Source organism: Dipodomys spectabilis, unplaced genomic scaffold, assembly GCF_019054845.1.
Source record: "Dipodomys spectabilis isolate Male_0828 unplaced genomic scaffold, ASM1905484v1 ptg000329l, whole genome shotgun sequence".
NCBI classification, from domain to species: Eukaryota; Metazoa; Chordata; class Mammalia; order Rodentia; family Heteromyidae; genus Dipodomys; species Dipodomys spectabilis.
In genome coordinates, this window is record NW_024871006.1 from 5059676 (window position 1) to 5081277 (window position 21602).

The window sequence follows — 21602 nt, forward strand, 5'->3', positions numbered from 1 at the left end:
CTTGCATGCATGAAGCCCTGGGTTCGATTCCTCAGTAACACATAAGCAGAAAAAGCCAGAAATGGTGCTGTGGCTCAACTGGTAGAATTCTTTTTTTTTTCTTTCTTTCCCAGGGCTGAGGACTGAACCCAGGGTGCCCTTCCGCTGGGCTAAAAACCCCAGCGCCAACTCGTAGAGTTCTTACCTTGAGCAAAAGAAGTTTAGGGACAGTGCCCCAGCCCTGAGTTCAAGCCCCAGGAATGGCAAAACAAAGACAAAAACAAGATTTCAGCCTCTTGAGTAGCTAGAATTACAGACATAGACACCAGTTCTAGGTGCTTTTTCTTTAGTGACAACATGATCTGCTCCTGAGCCCCACCCACATTTCTGAGCTGAAGAAGAGTTCTCTACCCCAAATGCTCAACTAGGTCAAGGGCGGGGCTTCGCCCTTGTTCTCAGTATACACAAGGCAGTGGAAGCCTGGGCCTCCTCTTCCTTCTTTCCTGTCTCAGAAACCACCTATTGCTGGCTGCTGGCTGTGTTTAGGTGTGAATGGACTCCACATTCTGGGAGAGTTCTGGTTTGACAGAGACTGTGGGCTGCTGGGAGGAGGGGGCCTGGGACTACAAGGCCGAGGGACAGAGCTCCTGATTGGGGAAGTGAAGGAAGCTCTCTGTTGCAAAGGACTTCAAACTCACCCAGCCCAGAAGGAAGTTAACACTGGTTTATCTGTCCAATGACAGGGTTACTGTGTGGAACCAGGCGGGGACACTGGCGAGCTCAGGCGGAGGTGTCGAAAAGGCGATCGATCATGTCGCCCACCTGATCCACTTGGTACTTGACGTACTTCTCAGGGTTCTTGGTGAAGGGCACGTTGTTGTACCTGACCAGGCAGGCACCAGGGTCAGGGGTCAGGGGCCAGGGGAGGGTTGGTATCACCCTCAACCCAAGCACTTTTTTTTTTCTTTTGGTCGGTTGTTGGGCTTGAACTCTGGGCCTGGGCGCTGTCCCTCAGCTCTTCAGTTCAAGGCGAGCGCTCTACCACTTGAGCCACAGCGCCACTTCCAACTTATTCTGCTTATGTGGTGCTGAGGAATCGAACCCAGGGCCTCATGCATGCAAGGCAGGTGCTCTACCACTGAGCCACCTTCCCAGCCCAACCCAAGCACTTCTGACATGGTCTCAGAGATGGCAGGCAGTGCCCCTGAGTGACGCCCCACAGCTCACAGCACTGCTCGTGCTGCCCAGCCCTCCCTCCCCCTCCTTCTTTCCCTGAGGGAACGTGCAGGGCCCATTAGGAAGTGGGTGGTAGAGGGCTGGGGAGAGGGAAGGGCTCACCTTTGCAGAAAGGCTCCATAGGTCTCCTTGACGATATTCTTCTGGACCTGGCGGATCTTGTCTCTCTGCTCTGTGTCTGGAATGGCCCAGGCCTTCTGGATCTTGCACAGTTCTTCAAGGCCATCATTGAAGCCCTGGCCAATGAGTAGGAAAGAAAGCAGCGGAGTCAAGAGATAGAGCTCAGGGTCCGTGTTGTTCCATCCATGGAAGCAAGCAGAGGGGAGAGGATCTAGAATCACCTTAAAACGTTCCTTGATCATTTGACGCTCCTTGTCTCGCAGCTGGAGGCGGGGATGGGTGGGGGGAAAGGCAGAGAAAGCTCAAAGCCGCTCTGCCCTGCCCCTGCCCCCCACATGGTGGTGGGCTTGGTCCTTGATCCTGCTGTCCTCACAGCTGCAAACATTGTCCATCCTCTGGACAATGTTTGTCCATTCTCCCCCAAGATACAACACAAAGAACCACATCTGCTCAACATCCATCCTCAGCTCACCTTGACTCCAGACTGGAACACAGGTAGATTCTTCTCTGAGATGTAATCTGTCACCTTTAACCAGCTGCCAGACACCAGAGAGAGATGTGTGAGGCCAGGGAGGCCCACCTCAGGCAGCTACATCTCTGAGGTTGACTTTGACTTTGTGTGTGTGTGTGTGTGTGTGAGCGCGCGCGCGCGCGCGCGCGTGCGCGCGTGCGCATGCGCAAGAGAGAGAGAGAGAGAGAGAGAGAGAGAGAGAGAGAGAGAGAGAGAGAGAGTGTTTCCCAGGGCTTGAACTCAGAGCCTGGGTGCTATCTTGAGTTTTTTGTTTGTTTTTTGTTTTTGTTCAAGGCTAGTGCTCTACCACTTAAGCCACAGCTCCACTTCCAGCTTTTTGGTTGGAGATAAGAGTCTCATGGTCTTTCCTACCTCAGCTGGCTTAAAACCATGATCCGCCGATCTCAGCTTCCTGAGTAGCTAGGATTATAGACGTGAGCCACCAGTATCCAGCAGAAACAGAGAAGTCCAAGAGACTCCATCTAATAAACCATCCAAAGCTAGGCTGGAGGCATGGCTCAAGGGATAAAATGCAACCTGAGCAGAGCTCAAGGCCCCGAGTCCAAACCCTGGTGGTGACAAAAATAAAAGTGGAGCTGGGAGACTCTTATCTCCAATCAACCAAGACAAAATGGAAAGTGGTGCTGTGGCTCAAGTGGTAGAGCGCTTGCCTTGAGCTGAAGAGTTCAGGGACAGCGCCCAAGCCTAGAGTTTAAGCCCCACAACCAACAAAACAAATAAATAAATAAAAATGGAAGACCGGAAGCTAGCTACGAGAAAGACTAAGAGTGGAAAGCCATTTTAGAAAAAAAAAAAAAAAAGTTCACTCGATGCCATCTGAACAGAACGAAGCTGTGCGTGGTGACGCACACCCGCCATCCCAGCTGTGGGCAAGAAGCACCAAACAGGATGGGTGGTCCAGGTACAGGCCTGGGCAAAATGTGAAAGACCCTATCTCAAAATATTCAGTGCAAAAAAGTGGACGCTTGTATTGTCCAGTGGAGGAATACCTGCCTAGCAAGCATGAGGCCCTGCGTTTAAACCCGAGCACAAGCAAAACAAAGAAACACGCAGAGAAGAAGCCGGGGGGGGGGGGGGGGGGGGGTGGCTCGTGCCTGGAATTTCAGTACTCAGGATGCAAAGGCAGGAGGATCATGAGTCTGAGGCCTGGGCTACATGGGAATAGCCTCTCTCAAAGAAACAAGTCAATGAGTGAATAAATAAACAGAAGGTTGGGGTACAGCTAAGTGGTGGGCCCCACACTTAGCATGCACAGAGCCTTGTGGACTGGGTTCATGGGACATCAGTTGCTGAACCTAACACGCTGAGTCGCTGATGAGGCACAGCGTGTGGAGGTGGCCCAGGTGTGCAGGGAGTGGAGACCCCTGCGGCCAGACAGCAGGGTAGATGGTTGCGCACCTGCGCTGGTAGGTTTGGATCTGCTGCTCAATGTGCTCCCGGTAGGACCGCTCGGCCGTCTTCTGGGTCACAGCCACCAGCTGGATCAGCTCAGACCTGGGTGCACGTTGGGGAGAAAGGAAAGAAGCAGAGAATTGGCCCAGAGGCTGCTGGCCTTGGCAGCAACATGAGGAAGGAAGCCCCCCCTCCCCCATCCCACTTTGTCTTCCCAACCTGTAAGCCAGCAGCACTCACCCCTCCCGGGATGGAGGATTGAGAAGAGGCTGCAGAGGGCAGAGGCCTACATGGTCAAGCCCCGCAGCTAGGCCTGCAGCCACTTACTTCTCTAGGGACTTGAGGATGTAATTATAGTTGTTGTGCAGGAAGATGGCGCTCAGTGCTGGATCCTCATACACCTTGGACTTGCTCAGCAAATTCAGCTGCAGGTTGCCCAGCACTTTACCTGCACAGGGAAAAATGGAGTTGCAGGCTGGGAAGGTGGCTCAGTGGTAGAGAGCTTGCCTAGCATGCATGAAGCCCTGGGTTCGATTCCTCAGTACCACACACACAGAAGAAGCTGGAAGTGGTGTTTTGGCTCAAGCAGTAGAGCGCTAGCTTTGAGCCAAAGAAGCTCAGGGACAGTGTCCAGGCCCTGAGTTCCAGCTCCTAGAACTGGCAAAAAAAAAAAAAAAAAAAAAGGGCTGCAGCCATCAAGGCAGTCTGCCCCCAAATGCCCCAACCTCAGGGCCTACTACCCAATTCCTGTCCAGAGCTCCTTACCCTGGAGCTTGGTTTGCTATTCTGAGGTCAGAAAGAGGGACCCAGGAATAGCTGGAGGGAAGGGAGGGAAAAGGCAGGGAGTAGGCTCTCCCCAAAAGACACTCACAGATATAGGTGCTCAGAAGTCGCTTGCTGAACTCGGAGCTGTAGCTGGTGGCTGAAGAACTGGTTTCTGAGAGGAAAAGTCCTGTTACTGGGTGGCCGAGGTTAAGACCTCTGACAGCCTTTTCCCACCCAAGGAGCAGCAGGGAAAGGGCTAGAAGAGGATGGAGGAGCTCAGGAAGAGCCGCGTGCGCGTGCCTACTGAGCTGAGGGCCGGCCCTCTGCTGGGAAATGCTGCCTCCGGTCTCATTCTGGATCCCAGGGCTATATGACAGGGAGATGGAATGAAGGCTACCCAGGTTGGCAGGAAAGCTGGTTAGGCACAGGCAGGCCTCCCTGTTTTTCTCCCCTTGGCAGGAAACTAGGCCCCTTTTCCCCTATTTTCCAACAACAGCTCAAAACAGAGCCCCCAGCCTGCCTCTTCACCATCTCCCCATTTCCCTTAATCCCCCTCTTCTAGGCCTCTGAGAAGGTGAAGACCTGCTGATGGCAGAGCTGAGGGACGGGGCTAGCCAGGAGCGGGCATCCAGGTGCTAGATTCGGCAGTGCTGCCCAGATAGGCTCAGAGACAGAAGCTGGCCATGAAGGGAGCAGGGAGAGGTGAGAGGGCCTGGAAGTTCTTGTATCCCCACTGAACCTGCTGTCCCCCAGCAGGTCCTGAGAGCGCATCCCCAGGGAACTTCACCCCAGGGGCTTCGGAGGGGAGGAGGGGGCTGTGGAGCCATACTGCTTACCTCGGGGGTCTAAAGGAATATTGTATGTGTCCCCAAGAACTACGGAGTGAAAGGCAGTGCACACAGAAGGGGGTGGGGGGTAGAGGGAGACAGAGAGGGAGAAAGATGCAAAGTGCAAAAAAACAGGTTAGAAATGGCTGTGGTCACCCGAGTCAAGCAGAACCTCTCTACCCACTACAGCCAGACAGCAGGGCACACCAGGCCAGGCCCTCTCCAGATGTGCTGGACGTACTGGACAACACACATCTGGAGAAGAGGCCAGTGACAGCCCCTTGGCTTCTTGTCCCCAAAATGGAGGTGGAAAGGAGGGCCTGGAAAGACCTACAAGAGAGCTCCTCCTTGCATGCAACCCCCCCCAAAAAAAAAACCCAGTCCCAGGGTGGTGGCCAGCAGGCCCTGAGAGGCTAGCCCACTAAGAGTCAGCTGTGGAGGCCAAGCAGAAGTACAGGTAGACGAGAGGCAGTGGAGAAGCATGGAAGGAGGGCGGGAAGGGCGCCTTCGGGGCAGCAGTACCCTCCCCGGAGCTAGGATGGCCAAGGGAGGGGCTGAGAGCACCAGCAAATCTTGCTCTCCAGCGTGGCCCCGGGGGCTCAGAGCCCCCACAGGTTATGGCTCATTCCTACTCCATGCAGGAAACCGCTCACCAAGCCCTGCTCTCACCTAGTAGAGGTCACAGCCTCCTGGGGCAGGGGGCGGGTCAAGGGTCTAAGCTCCTATCCCTAGGCAAGAGAGAGGGGCAGGGCACAGGCAGCAGGGGTACCAAGTACCTTGGGAGGCCAGCATGGCGCCTGCTGTTTCTTGGAAATCCAGCAGCTGCTGCAGGAAGAGGATGGCCTGGCGGGGAGAAGACAGCAGGGAGGAAGTTCAGAGGCAGGGCCCAGGCTGATGGCCTCCCCTCCCAGCTCTTCCGGTCAGCAGGACGGGACTCAGGCCAGGGGTCTGCCCAGGTGAGATTTCACGGGTCACCCTCTGGCCCTGTCTGCAGGAGACATTGCACTTCGTCCATCTGCCACTGGTAACCAGCCATGGATGTGAGGACTCCGGGGTAGCTCAGGTCCTCTACACAGTGCAGTGCCCAGAGCCTCACCTTCCCTGCGTCCTCAGGCAGCACTTACGTTGCTCGTGAGCTCATGCACGGTGCCGTCTTTGGGCATGTTGTATTCCTTGTCTGGATCATTCTGGGGAAAAAACAGCCCGGATTGGCTGAAAGGGCTCCCCGACCGCCTCCGGCCCACCCCAAGCCCATCGGTCTGCTTATGGTGCCACCTGCTGGAAGATGCAGCCTCCAGCTGAGAGAGAGGCAGGAAGGAAGGGAGAGGGCTTCCTGTCTGAAGGTTCCAGAGTCCAGGCCACCCACCTAAACGGGAGGCGAGCAAAGGGAGGGCAGGCACCTTGATGTTGTCTGCAAAGTCCTCCAGGGCTTTGGCGCCAATGGTCTCCATGGAGGTGATGAGACTGGGCAGCTTGTTCTTGGTGCTGGCGGCTGTGCCCTGTGGAAGCACATGGCTGCGCACGCAGGCCAGAGCCCCGGCAGCAGCTGTGCATGCAGCCTAACTCTTCCAGCTGCTTCCCTGTCCTCATGCTGGCCCTCCGTCTCTAGCCCAAGGCAGCCACTACCTCTTCTTCGGTCACCTTGTGTCTGTCCTGATGCATCCGGGGCCCCACCGCTCTGTTCACTCAGAAGTGAGGTGTGGGAGCACAGGATGGGCTATCCCCGAGATGGGGGGGCGGGGAGGCTGTGCAGGGAAGCCGAGGTCCTCCTTCCCGCTTCCGCAGGGCCTCCTGGTCCACCTACCTGGAGCACCTGGTCGAACTCAGGCTTGGTCTGCTTCAGGTGCCGCAGGATGGGGAAGACGGTGAGCACTGTGGAGAAGTCATGGCGAATGATGGCCTTCCGGGCAGCAGACACGATGTTCTCCCCCTCGAGCATCAGGCCATCCAGTGCATCCTGGGAGGTGGACAAGCGCCCGGCTCAGGGAGGAGTGGAACAGACAGCCTGGCTCCCTGGCGGCGGGAAGGACACCGGAGGGCTGTGCGGCCTGGCCCACGCTAGGCCACAGGGTCGGAGCCTCTGTGCAGGGCGGGGGGGGGGGGGGCGGGGGGGGCGGACCTGTATCAAGGAGTCAAAGGTTTTCTTCTGATGGTGTTCAGGAATGATGTCGGTCAGCAACTGGTACTCGCTCTGGGCCAGCTTGACAAAGGCGCTGACACAGTGAATGTAGGCGTCCGTCTCCACATCCAGCATGTCATCTCTCCCTGGGGGGACAGCAGAGCCCCAGAGTTGCTGGGCTGGGAGGGGCCGCTCAGCCTGCTGGAGGGGGGGTATGGGTCTCCCCAGCTCCTGGCCTGTAGCCCAGGCCATCAGCCGTTGGGAAGAGGCAGGCTGTTCTGTCAGGAAGCCATGAGGACACTGGCAGGCCCAACCAGCTGGCTGGGGAGGGGAAGGGGGGGAGGGAGGGGAGGATATCAAGAGCTGAGTGCAGCCTTTGTCCTGGCATCAGGTTCAACTCTGGGCAGACAGTACTTAGTCCCCAGAGCACCAGATACAAGACATGTGGGAGAAGGACAGAAGGAGGAGGGAGGATTCCTAAACAAAAGGCCAGGTGAGGCCTTCTGGAATGCGTAAGAGGGGGTGTTGGGATGCCCGTGAAGAAGGCCTGCCCAGGGTCAAAATGTGAGAAGAGGCTGGTTGTAATGGTCACACCTGTCATCCCAGCACTTGGGAGGATGAGGCGGGAAGACAGTGAGTTCAAGGCCAGCTTGCACTACAAAGGAGACACTGTCTCAAAAAAAAACAAAGCAAAACAAAAACAAATAAAACTGACCAAACGAAGCAAAAGTGGGAGAAGAGTTAAGTGAGCTCCAGACAGGAAGGGGTCCTTGCTGGCCAGCTGTTCCAGGAAGAGCGCGCATCCGCTACTGCAGGCCAGCGAAGGACAGCCTGGCCCTGTGTGGCGAAGGGCCGGGCTCTGAGGAGCCTCCTTCCCTCCTGCCTGCCTCCAAGCAGTGAGCAGCAGCTTTTGCCCTGGCTAAGGCCTGACAGCCAGGCACGCACTCCCCTCTCGCCCAAGAGACTGGAGTGGGAGCCAGGCCATGGGCCTGGTCGGTCCTCAGAGCAGAGCGGGCCCACCTGGGCTCAGCAGGAGCAGGCATCCCGGACGGCTGCACGGGGAGTATCAGCAGCTGCCCTGGGGCTGGGCGTCGATACTCACCGGCCACTGGCCCGTGCTTGTCGTTCAGGGCCTCGGACAGGTGCTTAACTCGGAAATCATGCTCGTGACCTAGCGAGACGTCGGCCGCACAAACACAAGCAGCATTTATCCAGGGGGCTGGGCAGCTGCCCCTTGGGGTGTGGGGAAGAAGCCCTTGATCTCCAGAAGGGGGATGTGAGATGGGGAAGGAGGGAGGGGGCCTGGGGAAGGGCTCTGAGCCCCTCTGCTGCCTCAAACCACAGTGGGAACAGCCCTTTCAAGCTTGACTTGCAGGGAATTCTCGGGACCATCCTTGCCTGACAGAAAGGCAGGTGGACCGCAGCGGGTCTGATGTCAGAGACGCCCCCAGGGGCCCTCCTGTCCTCGCCATGTTTGGGGACAGGCCCAGGGTAAGGAATGTGGCCAACCTTTCCTTGCTCTCCAGAGCGATTCTTTATAGGAAGTGTCAAGGTTCACCAGGACAGCTGGCCTGGCTACAAATGTCCTCTCTGGATAGCAGGGAGGACATGGCCTCTAGGGAGCCTGTCCCCTTGCTGCATGCTGTCCCCTTTCTAGAGGGGGAGGGGTGGCCAGGAGGCTGTGGCCAGCTTGGTCCTGCCCTGCTGATCTGAGCGTGAAAGGGCTGCCCCAAGACAAAGAACTTTCTCTGAGTTCACACAGGAGACAAGGACAGAGACGGGGGTTGGGGGGGAGGGAGCCTGAGGGAGGGCAGAGCTGCCATCGAGCCAGATCGGACCAGGCTGAGGGCCACAAACGCTGTCCCTGGACCTGCTGAAGCCGGAGTGGTACCAGGGACAGGTGCCCCACCCTGCTCCCCCTTACGGTTGCTCCCCGAGGCCCTGCTGGGGGGAGGCTCTGCCCTGCCCAGAGACTGGACACACAGTGGAGAAGGAGGGAACGGAGGCGAACGTGGGGTGATGATTACCTTCCAGAGGAATGAGGTTAGAGCCCCCCTTTTTCCCATCTAGACCATGCTGGGAATACTGTTTCAGAAGGTTCTGAGCCTTACGGATCGTCCCTGTCACCAGAGCCACACAGAGAGGAGATAAGAAGACCTAGGAAACGAGTGAGAGAAAACAGCAGCGGCCCTCCACCTGCCCAGCCCGGGGCCCACCCCAACAGCGAGCATGCCCGACACCTCTCTCAGCAGGCCTGGCCCCGGGGCCACCGCAGGCCCCAGCGACGGATAGAAGGAAACAAACAGCTCTGGGCTCGGCAGAGTTCTGGACTTAAGTTCATTTTAGGAGGTGCAGAGGGTGAAGGAGATCAGATGCACAAAGAGCCACCAGGAAAAGTAAAAAGTCAAAAAGGAAAACAAACAAACGCTACCAGTGGCATTTTAGTCAGCACGGATGGAGGAGCTGGTAGCAAGGATCTCAGAGCCAGCCCCAAACCCAGGCTGAGCTCCCGAAGCATGCTCGGTGTTGGGACATAGGCCAAACAGCAGTCCACGGCAAGCAGCCCCTGGGGGTTGGTGACACGGAGGCACAGAGCCCCAGAGGCAGGAGACCCCTTCGCCACGGAGTCACCCAAGCCACCACAGCAGTGGGTACACATCGAAAAGCCAGGAAGGGGCCAACAGATGCCACCACCCAGGAGGGGACAGCAGGAGGAAGGGGACACATGCTCTTGGCATGGGGGCGGGGAGAAAAAGAACAGTTAGTATCACAAGTAAAAACAACCATGAAACTGCCACCCCCACAGTGTCCAGGGAGGAGACACCTCAGGGCAGAAAAATGTGGGAGCATAAAACAGAAGTACTGAGGCGGGCAGTACCGCTGCCCGCGTGGCACTTGTCCTGGGGAGGGGAGGCTGCTCCATCTTTCCTGGAGACTCCCCCTACCATATCTGGACCCAGCCAGCCTGCTGTATCCTGGCAGCTCCCCACAAGGCTGGAGGAGCCAGGGTGAAGTCCAGCGGGCTCCTCTCTGTCCGCACCTCACTACAGTTAGTTACGGACAACTCAGTCTGGCAGCCGGTTTTGTCTACCTGGCACATCCTCCTCCAGCCAGGGCCTTGCTAATGAATGAATCGGATTCCTGCCCTACCACCGACCAGGTGCAGATTGTCTGCAGGCTCAGAGGACACCCAAGCATTCCAGTGGCTTGCAGGAGACTGGCCAAGGCAATCAGGTGCCCCAATCAGCAGGGGGTGGGGTACGGCTGAGGCCACCAGCAAGCCGCCCGCTCTGCTCCTGTCCTTGAGTGAGCACAGGTGTCCTAGGAGCCTGCTCTGTCTTCACTAGCTCCTACCCACTCTTAAAAACCCATAAAATAGCCGGGCGCTGGTGGCTCATGCCTGTCATCCTAGCTCCTCAGGAGACTGAGATCTGAGGATCAGGGTTCAAAGCCAGCCTGGGCAGGAAAGTCCATGAGACTCTTATCTCCACAGAAAACTGGAAGTGACCCTGTGGCTCAAGTGGTAGAGTGCTCACCTTGAGCTGAAGAATTGAGGGACAGAGCCCAGGCCTGGAGTTCAGGCCCCGTGACCAACAAAAAATAAAAATAAACCGTAAAATCACAGGGCCCTCACAGCAAAGTCTGCCTCCTGTGACTCCAGGCCAAGGGCAGATTGGAGCCAGATAGAGGGTCTTATCTTCCTCCCAAAAGCCCAGGGGGTGGGGTAGGAGGACCCTGCATGACCAGGGGGCGTTTGTGGGGGTGCTGCAAAAGAGTCCTAGGGTCTCTGGAGGTCTCAGAGTACAAGGCAGAAGAGGAAGCAAGCACAGAGGCCTGGACAGCCAGAGGCCGCACGGATGAAGGTCCAGACACGGGCCAGCCATCCACGAAGGCTGGCAAGCCAGGACATGCAGCTGAAGGTTAGAAGACATCACACTTCCTGCTGGGGTCCCCAGACTGGCACCCTCCACCCCCAGGGTGGGGCCTGACTTCCTGCCCTCAGGCTATCACTTTAACCTGAATCCACTAGCTCCTGCCAACTCACAAAACCCTGGAAAATCTCCGCTATTCACCTGGGCCCCTGAGGGAAAACTAGAGCAGCCATTGGCCCCAAACCTGGTCGCCCATGAACAGACCCCTCACTGTCTGCACCGGCAGGCGCTGTCCAAAGGCATGTCTTCTGGATCACACCAAGGGAAGGGCCTGCAAGAGCAGGGCTCTGGAACGGAGTGGGTGTAGCCTCTGGCCTCACTGGCTTCCTTTCCTGATGCTACATCTCAATTTCCACCCCAACCCCCAGCCCTTCTGGAGCTGAGGTCAGGCTCCCCGCGCTGTGGTGGACACACGCAGATTCGGTTTACCTGGCGCACAGGTAATTGGGGACGTGATAAAGGGAGGAGGAATAGAGAGCGGGCTGCTTCTGGGATGCCCAAACCCCACAGTCCAGGCCTCTGTCCCCCACGGTCTTCACTGAGTTTCCCCCTGCCAGGCACAACCTCTGTACTGGAGCCCAAACGCCTGAGAGTGCTCCAGATTTCCATCCTTTCTAGATCGCTGTGACGCCTCGCACTAGGCATTACTTCCTGTTGTCCTGGCTTTCTGGAAGGCGAAGGCTCGAGAGTCTGCCACCTGCAACCCCCACCATGGCTGTACAAGCATGCCTAGACTCTGGACAGGACCGAGTCAAGGGAGGGGACCCAGAGAATGACCAGTCCTGCGGCCCCTGTGACCCTGCCCTGGGCCAGAGAACTGACTGCATCTGTGAACCCCATACTCACTCCAAAGAGACTGTACAGCCCCCGAAACTCTACTAGGAGTAAGAGCTCCCTTACTGGGCCTTGCTTGATGACAAGACACTTGCTTTTGGCTCACGTAACTAAGGCTAGGGCTGCCACAGGACAGGCTAGAGGGTCTGCTCCTGAGCCCAGACTGACGTCAGCATTCCAGGACCCAGATGGCAGGGCAGGGGGCTCACCTGGCCGCTTGACTGGCTTCTTGGTGGGTGTGTCCTTCCTCTTATTGGGGATAGCGGGGGAGTAGGGAACCCCAGAGGAAGAACTGCTTTTCCGAAAATGTTCCTTCAGGCCCTTGATGGAGCGGTCCAGCTGGCTGGAGCGGATCTGGTAGTAGACGTTCATGAAATCTGAGGAGAGTCAGCAACAGAGATATGGCAGCTGGGGTGGTGACCTGTGCCATGCGCGGTGCCCCCTCTGCCCCACAGCAGGGAGCCTGTCGGGTGAGCGTCAACCCCTTGCTAGCCGCCACCGTGGCCCGCAGCCAGCCATGGGGCCTCATCTCAACCCAGGCAGTGTTAAAGAGAAAACCATCCCTTCCAACAGGACTACGAATTATGAGACGTTTGTTGTTGCTCTGTGGTGCCAAGGATCAAAACCAGGGCCTCATGCATGCTGGTCACGTGCTCTACCACTCAGCTCCACCACAAACCCTGCTTCTCTGCTTATAAGTTTTGAATGTTTGTGTGTTGGTTTCTTTTTAAGATGTGATCTAACTCTGTAGCCCAGAATGGCCTTGAGTTCTTGGGCTCCAGCGATCTTCCTACCTCAGCCTCCTAGGCAGCTCAGCTTACAAGCCTGTTCCACCTTGCGTGGCTCTTCTAAAATTATTAATATATTTATTGACTTTTTGGCAGTTGTGGGGCTTGAACTCAGGGTCTGGTCACTGTCCCGGAGCTTTTTACTTAAGGCTAGTGCTCGACCACTTTGAGCCACAGTGCCGCTTCCTATACTGGTGGCTCATTGGAGAGAAGAGTCTCATGGACTGGCTGGCTTTGAACCTCCATCCTCAGATCTCAGCCTCCTGAGTAGCTAGGATGACAGACTTGAGCCACTGGTGCTGGCTAATTTTTCTTTTTCTTAAGCCCAGGTTGCCCTTAAACTTGAGATTCTCTTGCTTGGGCCTTCAGACTATTTGGATTATAGGCATGAACCACCATACCTGGATATAAGTTGTAGAAAGTTAAACATTCAGAGCCAGGCGCTGGTGGCTCACGCCTGTCATCCTAGCTACTCAGGAGGCTGAGATCTGAGGATCGCGGTTCAAAGCCAGCCCGGGCAGGAGAGACTGTGTGACTCCTATCTCCAATAAACCACCAGAAAACCGGAAGTGGCGCTGTAGCTCAAGTGGTAGAGCGCTAGCCTTGAGCTGAAGAGCTGAGGGACAGCGCCCAGGCCCAGAGTTCAAGCCCCATGACCGACAAAAAAAAAAAAAAAAGAGAAAGTTAAACATTCAGATTTCATTGGGGCAAAAGATATTGATAATTTGTGAAGGACAAAAAGACAATTAATGTCAATGAATAAAAAGATATCCTGGGCTGGGAATGTGTCTTAGTGGTAGAGTGCTTGCCTAGCCTGCATGAAGCCCTGGGTTCAATTCCTCAGTACCACATACACAGAAAAGCCAGAAGTGGTGCTGTGGCTCAGGTGGTAGAGTGCTAGCTTTGAGCCAAAGAAGCTCAAGGCCCAGGCCCTGAGTTCAAGCCACAGGACTGGCGAAAGAAAGAAAGAAAGAAAGAAAGAAAGAAAGAAAGAAAGAAAGAAAGAAAGAAAGAAAGAAAGAAAGAAAGAAAGAAAGAAAGAAAGAAAGAAAGAAAGAAAGAAAGAAAGAAAGAAAGAAAGAAAGAAAGAAAGAAAGAAAGAAAGAGGCTGGGAAGGTGGCTCAGTGGTAGAGTGCTTGCCTTGCATGCCTGAGGCCCTGGGTTTGATTCCTCAGCACCACATAAGCAAAAAAAAAAAAAAAGCCGGAAGTGGCGCTGTGGCTCAAGTGGTAGAGTGCTAGCCTTGAGCTGAAGAGCTGAGGGACAGTGTCCAGGCCCAGAGTTCAAGCCCCACGACTGACCAAAAAAAAAAAAGAAAGAAAGAAAAGAGATAACCTATGTTTAGCCACTGAAATGAAAGAGGACATCCTAGCAAATGACAAAACAAATAAACTGAATGAAAACCAAATAGCCATTGACTGCTGATAAGTGTGAGGAAAAGCTGGAGATGATCAGTTTGCAAAAACGCCAGATATTTAACCTGAGTTAAATAACCCAGAGTTCAGGCCCCACAACCGGACCCAAAAAAAAAAAAAGAAAGAAATCCCCAAAGGAACAAAGCAAATCCCTACAAATACGTTCACCATGGCACCAGATCAATACCTGGAAACTGGAAAATTTCAGAGTGCATGCAAGCATGGAGACAAATATGGAAACCATGGCACATTTCAGCACTTGCCAACAAATACTGAACCACGAACCTTGACGTAATGAAAGAAACAGAGAGGCTCTGGCTTAAAGGTGCTCAAGGGTCAGGAGGCTGCCCACTGGTCTCCCTCTCCACCCCAAAAAGAGCCCCTGCAAATCTTCCACCAAGCTCTAGCTTCCCTTAGCGAAGTTCCCGAGCCACACGTAATCAACACGTTCAAATCTACCACAAACGTACGACCTGCCACTAGTCTTTGTGGAAAGCTGGAGATTAAACATAAATAAGACCATATATGGGCTGGGAAGGTGGCTCAGTGGTAGAGCGTTTGCCTCGCATGCATGAGGTCCTGGGTTCCATTCCTCAGCACCACATAAGCAGAAAAAGCCGGAAGTGGCGCTGTGGCTCAAGTGGCAGAGCGCTAGCCTTGAGCTGAAGAGCTGAGGGACAGCGCCCAGGCCCAGAGTTCAGGCCCCACGACCGGACACCCCCCCTAAAAAAAAAAAAAAAAAGACCATATACACATGGAGAAAGAAAAGGAGCGTTTAGGGCTGAGAAGTATACACTGTAAGATCCACTGGAGCTTTTATTTTCTGAAATTCTTGCTCAATTCAAGATTTTTTTTTTAGTGAGGTACTAGTGGCTCACACCTGTCATCCTAGCAACTCGGGAGGCTGAGATCTGAGGACTGGGGTTCAAAGCCACCCCAGGCAGGCAAGTCCCTAAGATTCTTATCTCCAACTAACCACCATAAGAAGTCAGAAGTGGAGTTTGTGGTTCAAGTGGTAGAGCACTTAGCCTTGAGCAAAAAATGCTCAGGGCGAGCACCCAGGCCCTGAGTTCAAGCCCCAGGACTGGCACCAAAAAAGAAAAGGATTGGGAAAGCCGTGGGTGCGCAGAGCTCACAGGCGGCTTCTCACCATGGTTGCGGCCGTATTCCACCAGCCAGCGGGAGATGCGGACCACGTCCTGGAGCGCACTCTCCGGCAGGTGCTCCAGCACCACCTCCTCCTGGACCTCCAGCTCATCATCACCACTGATCAGATCCAGGATGAGCACGGGGGAGACGACCTTACTGTGCCGGGTCATCAGGCTGCGGAACTCAGACTCCAGAGACTCCTTCCCCCTCTCGAACAGCAGCTTCTGCAGGGACAAGAGAGCAGCAAGTTGTCTATGCTGCTGCTGCCGCTCGCATTGCATTCTGCCGCCCTCACCCTCCTCCGTCCTCCTGGCTCAGGCCTCTGCACTGACGGCACTGCCCTCCTCCCTGTATATAACCCAGGGAAGAAACACCAGGAAATCTGACTTGTTTATATTCTTTTGATGCTCACAGGTAAAACCCAGGGTTTTACAAGAATGAGCTGCTTAGCCATTCACTGGTGGCATACACTTGTTAACCTACTCAGGAGACCAAGATCTGAAGACTACGGTTCAAAGCCAACCTGGTCAGACAAATCCAAAAGACTCTCCAATTCGCCAGCAAAAAAAGCTGGAACTGGAGCTGTGGCTCAAGAGGTAGAGTGCTACCCTTGAGCAAAAAAAGCTCTGTGCACATGTGTGTGTGTGTGATAATACCAGGGCTTCAACTCAAGGCCTTGTACTTTTGCTCAGCTTTCTTGTTCACAGCTTTTTTGTTGATTAACTAGAGATGAAGTCTCACAGACTTTTCTGCCTGAGCTGTCTTCTATTTGTGATCCTCTAGATCTTGGCCTCTTGAGTAGCTAGTATTACAGGAGTGAGCCACCAGAGCGTAGCTATGATATATTTTTTTGACACAATGAAGAAACCCCAAGTGCACTTATAAAAATCAAATGTCAGGCCAGGTGCTGGTGGCTCATGCCTGTAATACTACCTTTTCAGGAGGGTGAGATCTGGGATCATAGTTCAAAGCCAGCCTGGGCAGGAAAGTGCATGAGACTCTTATGTCCAACAAACCACTCAGAAAAAGCCAGAAATGCAGTGATGGCTCAAGTGGTACAGCAAAAGAAGCTCATGGATAGCATGTAGGCCCTGAGTTCAAGCCTCAGGACAGGCTAATTAATTAATCAAAATAAATTAAATGTCAAACTTACATTTGAAGTACAATTCATAATTTAGCTAATTATCAAATATAATAAAAATGTATACTTACCATTCCTGAGGCAAAAAAACTTAACATCTGTAACTTGCATACTGTATTCTACATCTACCTATTCTTCTATTCACTTCTTTTTAAAAAATTGTTATTATAAAGGTGATGTACAGAGGGATTATAGTTTTGTAAGTGAGGTAAAGGGTTCGTTTCTTTTTGGACAATGTTACCCCTTCCCTCCCTCTCTCCCAGCTTTTCCCTCCCATCCCTACCCACGTTGGATAACAACAAAGAAAAAACCCTCTTGTTTTCATTTCCTGGAGTTCATTTCAATAAGTATTATTTTATATGGTCAGATGTCTTTTCACGTCTTTGAAATGGCCAGGTGCCCTGCAGGAGACTGATATCCCCAAATGTCTCACATTACTCACCGATCCCTTACTTACCACTTTGTTGAGCTCTGGGCTGTCTGGACTGTTGTCCTGGAAATACTCCACAGCCTTCTGGATCTTGGCCATGCTTCCCAAGTATTCTTCCAGTCTACCTGTGGGGCTGGGAAGGCAAAGAGCTGGGTCAGCCTGGAAGGATGGAGGATGAAGAGAAGGGATGAAGGGCATGGTATGTGGAAGAGAAAGAATTCACAGAGGACAGGAGAACTCCAAGCATAGATCTATTCTAAACCCGCCACTTCTCACTGAGTACTAGTGCCACTGGTCCAGAGAGCACTGGGGATGTGCCAGTCTGCACGTCGCTCACCCCTCCCTGATGATCTTCTCAGTGTCACTAGCCACATGGTAGTAGCTGATGACATGATCCAGGCAGGACAATGTCTTCTCCACATTCTCCTGCAGCCGCTGTAGATTCTCGGTCTGCTTGTGCACAGGGATGATGGAGTTCTCCAGTTTCATAAGGCGGCTCTCAAAAGATGACAAGATAGACACCTGCAGGAGGAAAGCAGGGCCAGCATGGATTTCACCCACTCCTGGGCATTTGGAGCTTTCTGCCTTTTCTCTGGTTATCCAGATAATAAGCTTGGCACAGGAAGGGACATGGTTTAGCTGTTCACTGCATTCCTAACACCTACCACTTGTCTAGTACATGCTACGTGATCAAAATATGCCGGTTGACATTTGATTTGAATGCAAATCAAGCACCAAACTAATTCTCCTAAGATAGTCACTCCCACGATAGAGTCTTCTAACTTTTTTCTTTGGCATATGCCAGTACTCAGGGCTTTTTCCACTGCAGCTCCAACACTTGAGCTACAGCTCCACTTTTACCTTTTTGCTCATTAACTGGAGATAAGAGAGTCTTCTAGATTTGTCTGCCCAGTCTGGCTTTGAACCATGATCCTCAGGCCTCAGCTTCCTGAGTAGCTAGGATTACAGGTGTGAGCCACGGGCACTCAGCCTCTTCTACCTTCTAAAGACAAATCCCAATTTATGTTCTCTCTGAAGCTTTCCTAAAGAGATTGCAGCCTCATAAAGAGTAGAATGAAATACATCACTGGTACCTTCAAAACCTTGTCTTTAAGAGTGAGACTCAAGAAGTAAGGACTACAACCTTGCAATGGCTTAATCTATATTTTTCCAGGCTTAATCTATATTTTTCCCCTTAGGAATAAAGCGCTATTTGCTGAACATCTATCGTCTACCAGACTCTGCACAAGGTGAACTACGCTGCTCAGTACTTCACAGACTTATGGGGGAGGGGAGAGGGGTTGGCCTGGCCTCCGTTTCAGCAAACAAGCTAATGAAAATTCAGATTTATCTACCAGGAACCACACAGATAAGCAAGCTGCCCAGCGAGGACGAGCCCCTCTTGGGAAGGCTGAGTATCCTCATCACTTGAATTGCCGGCACCTGACCGATGTCACCCGTTAAGTGACCACAGAAGCCGATTGGGGAGAAAGCTACGGGTCGGACAGAGAGTCCGGCGCTCGGGGGCCGCGGGGGCCGTCCTCCGGGAGGGGAACTGGGGAAGAGGGACGCGGGGCCACTTGGAGATGACACCATCCAGGGCCGCCATCACGGCCCGCGCTGCCCCGCTGCGTCTGTCTGGTGGCTACTCACCATGTTCTTGGTGAGCTGGTCGCTCTTCTCCAGGCTGTCTCGGATGAAGGACAGCGTCTCCTCCTCCTACGAGGAACCGAGCGGGAAGCTAAGGGGAGCCCGCGGCTTCCCGCCGCCCTCCCCGGCTCGCGCCCCCGGGCCCTCACCGCACCTGCTTCAGCTTGTCCTCGATCTCCCGCCGCCGGGCGGAGGCCTCCTGCGGGGGGATCATGGCCCCGCGCCCCGCCGCTGCGCGCCTCAAGAGCGTTTTCTGAGGTCCCCGCTCGGCTTCCGTCGCTGTCACACCCACTTCCGCCTTCCGCCCCGCCCCGGAGCGGCGCGGGGAGCCATGGGGGGGGGGCGTGGCGCGCGGAAGTGCGCCTGCGCAGAAGGCACGCGTGAGCCCGGCTCCGGAGCCATTTTGAGTGTGGCTGGACAGTGAGTCTTTCCCAGAGCTTGAGTTGTCCTCTCGCCAAGGTCGCACCTCTGCATCAGGGGAGAAGGTTCTGGAAGGGCCTGTTGTCGCTCGCGGCTGGCCGTCTTCGTTGAAAGGCGGATCCGTTTGATAAAGGCTGCCTGGAGGACAAGTTCCTGTCCCCAGATAACATTCTGGGCGCTGGTCCCAAGGCCCTGTTCATACACCCATGTCTTCTGTGGCATCTGTGTGTGTGTGTGTCTCCTGAAGGTATCCATGAGCTTTTTCACTCGAGGCTGGTGCTCTACCACTTGAGCCACAGCGCCACTTCCGGTTTTCTAGTGGTTTATTGGAGATTAGAGTCTCATGGACTTTCCTGCCCAGGCTGGCTTTGAACGGTGATCCTCAGATCTCAGCCTCCTGCGTAGCTAGGATGACAGGCGTGAGCCACCGGGACCCGGCCACTGTGGCATTTTAAGGGATTGTTTCTCCTTCTGTCTCATACTGTGCTGGTCCGTTGGCTCCTACAGGACTGGCATGGCCGCTTTGGCCCCTTGTCCACTGCAGGCCATGCAGGTTCTCCTAACCATCTCCAGAGCACTGGATCAAGGCCCCATCAGGGCTGGATATTCTGGACCAGTTCCTGAAAAATCTAGCATTAACCCTCCTTCCATTCCAAATTCCCTGGCTCTGGCTGGAAGGTGGCTTAGTGGTAGAGCGGTTGCCTTGCATGCATGAAGCCCTAGATTCAATTCCTCAGTACCACATACACAGAAAAAGCCAGACGCTCAAGTGGTAGAGTGCTAGCCTTGAGCAAAAGAAGCTCAAGGACAGTGTCCGGACCCAGAGTTCAAGCCCCAGGACTGGCAAGAGAGAGAGAGAGAGAGAGAGAGAATCCAAATTCCCTGGCTCTCCTGTCTGTGTGGGAAGAAAATGGCCATTGGGCTTTGTTCAGCCCCCCAGTGGGCTTTGTGTCCTGGCACAGGAAGATAAGCGATGAGGCAGGGACTACTAGTGGGTGAGAAGTTTGGAAGTCAAGTTTTCTTCCAGGTCCCAAATAACCAAAGAAGAGGAAATGAGTCACAGAGCTTGGAGAAGGATTAGTCAGTTTTCATTGGGACCAGAGAGCATTTTCAGCATTTTAGAACTTGTGCATCACTATGAAGATGGTTGTTTCCAGAATGGGAACCAGTGAGGTTTCAGGGAAGAGGTCCCCAAATGGGAGAAGGACTCTGTGTAGGTCTCAGGAAATGAATCCTTATGCTTATCAATAAACATGTCTTAATTTTGTACACTATCACTTCATGTTTTGTAAAGAAACTAGTGTGCATTTTTGCATTTTTTTTTCAAATTGCCTTCCATGTTTTCAGTGTCTAAGTGTGATTTTTGCATTGAGAGCCCGCTGTTTGCTCATCTCTGTTACAAACACCATCTTTGCATTATCTCCTGTAATCCTCATAGTAAACCTCCAAGCGGAGTTAGGAGTAGCTGTTGTCTCCGGTAGGCAGAAGAGGAAGCTCAGGCTCACGGAGGTGAACTGTACTGAGTCAACACAGCTGGCCAGGAGAGGCTCCCTCCTCCCTCCTCAGGGTGGTCAGCTCAGGATATTTGCTTGCTATCACGCAGACCTGCCAACCTGACTTTGACACAGTTCATTGTGAGCCAGGTTCAGGAGAGTCACACCTGTAATCCTAGCTACTCAGGAGGCTGAGATCCAAGGATTGCAATTCCAAGCCAGACTGGTTCAGGAAAGTGAGACTTATCTTCAGTTAACTACTGAAAAAGCTGGTAATGGGGATATGGCTAAAGTAGTAGAGCGCCAGCAATGAGTAGAAAAAAACCAACTAAGAGGTAGGTCCTGAAATCAAGCCCAAGTAACAGCATAAAAAACTAATGCCAAAGGGGACTGGAAGTTGGGTGCTGGTTGCTCATGCCTGTAATCCTAGTTACTCAGGAGGCTGAGATCTGAGGATTGTGGTACAAATCCAGCCTGGGCAGGAAAGTCTGTGAGATTCTTTATCTCCAATCAACTACCAGAAAACCAAAAGTGGCACTGTGGCTCAAAGTGGTAGAGCACTGGCCTTGAGGTAAAAGAGCTCAGGGACAGCACCCAGGCCCTTAGTTCAAGCCCCACGACTGACAGAAATAAGGGGGAGGCTGGAGGCATAGCTTAAGTGGTATAGCACCTTTTTTAACAAGTTCAGAGCCCTGAGTTCAGTCTTGAGTTTAATTGTAAGGACTGCAACAAAACAAATTAAGCAAGCTTTCCTACTGAATTATACATTTAATGTAAACTTCCTATGTTTTATCCTTGTACTTGTTTTTCAGGTGCACTTTTAATTCCTCTTCACAACTCCAAATTGTCCCCTGAACAGCTGTTTGGTGTTTCAGACCTTTCAAGTGGCTGGGGCATCCCTTGGGAAAACCATGTCCTTTTAAGGGGTGAAGGTAACATGGGAGCCTGGAGGAGGACCTTCCTGTGGAGTTTGTAGGTGGCATCAGAGAGAGGCGCATGGTAGGGGACAGATTCCTGGGCCTCACGGGCAGTAACGGAGGACAGGAGTAGCTGGTCCAGCAGAGCCCCAGTAGACAGATGGAACGCAAGTGTGGGGCCACCCTCTTCACAGCTGACTGACATAGCAGGAGAGCCGGCAGCCAGCTGATAGAATCACCATGACAACCAGGGGACCTCCACAGGCCCTCCAAAGGACTGCCCATTCTCTCCCTGCTCCTGGCCTTGGCCCAACATGGGATAGTTACCATGTGCAATAAATCTAAGTGAACAAATAAGCAACTAAGTCCAGGAAGGCTAAATCCAGGAAGGTGGGGGGGAGCCAATGGGAAAGTGATGCCATCCCATTGGGGAAATGGGGAATGGGGAAAGAGGCTACCGTGA

The 21602-nt window shown here is 53.6% G+C and overlaps 1 protein-coding gene across 5 annotated transcripts; it reads right to left on the reverse strand.

The window, feature by feature from the left end:
- Window positions 1–685: 685 nt before the first annotated feature.
- On the reverse strand, window positions 686–18585 carry Exoc7 (exocyst complex component 7). Of its 5 annotated transcripts, none has more exons than XM_042702586.1 (20): window positions 18464–18585; window positions 18313–18378; window positions 16997–17181; window positions 16687–16792; window positions 15090–15312; window positions 11946–12113; window positions 8998–9090; window positions 8073–8141; window positions 6971–7116; window positions 6656–6808; window positions 6252–6350; window positions 5976–6038; window positions 5628–5694; window positions 4131–4196; window positions 3587–3707; window positions 3270–3361; window positions 1808–1875; window positions 1557–1598; window positions 1318–1451; window positions 686–862 (listed from the first exon to the last, which is right to left on the reverse strand). In XM_042702586.1, exons 1-20 carry the CDS (start codon window positions 18521–18523, stop codon window positions 760–762), a joined length of 2124 nt encoding a protein of 707 aa, XP_042558520.1. In that variant the 5' UTR covers window positions 18524–18585; the 3' UTR covers window positions 686–759. The 5 variants fall into 5 exon arrangements, with proteins under 5 accessions (XP_042558520.1, XP_042558519.1, XP_042558522.1 ...); XM_042702585.1 differs by having other exon boundaries at window positions 1808–1871; window positions 3266–3361; XM_042702588.1 differs by lacking the exon at window positions 8998–9090 and having other exon boundaries at window positions 1808–1871; window positions 3266–3361.
- Window positions 18586–21602: the final 3017 nt, after the last annotated feature.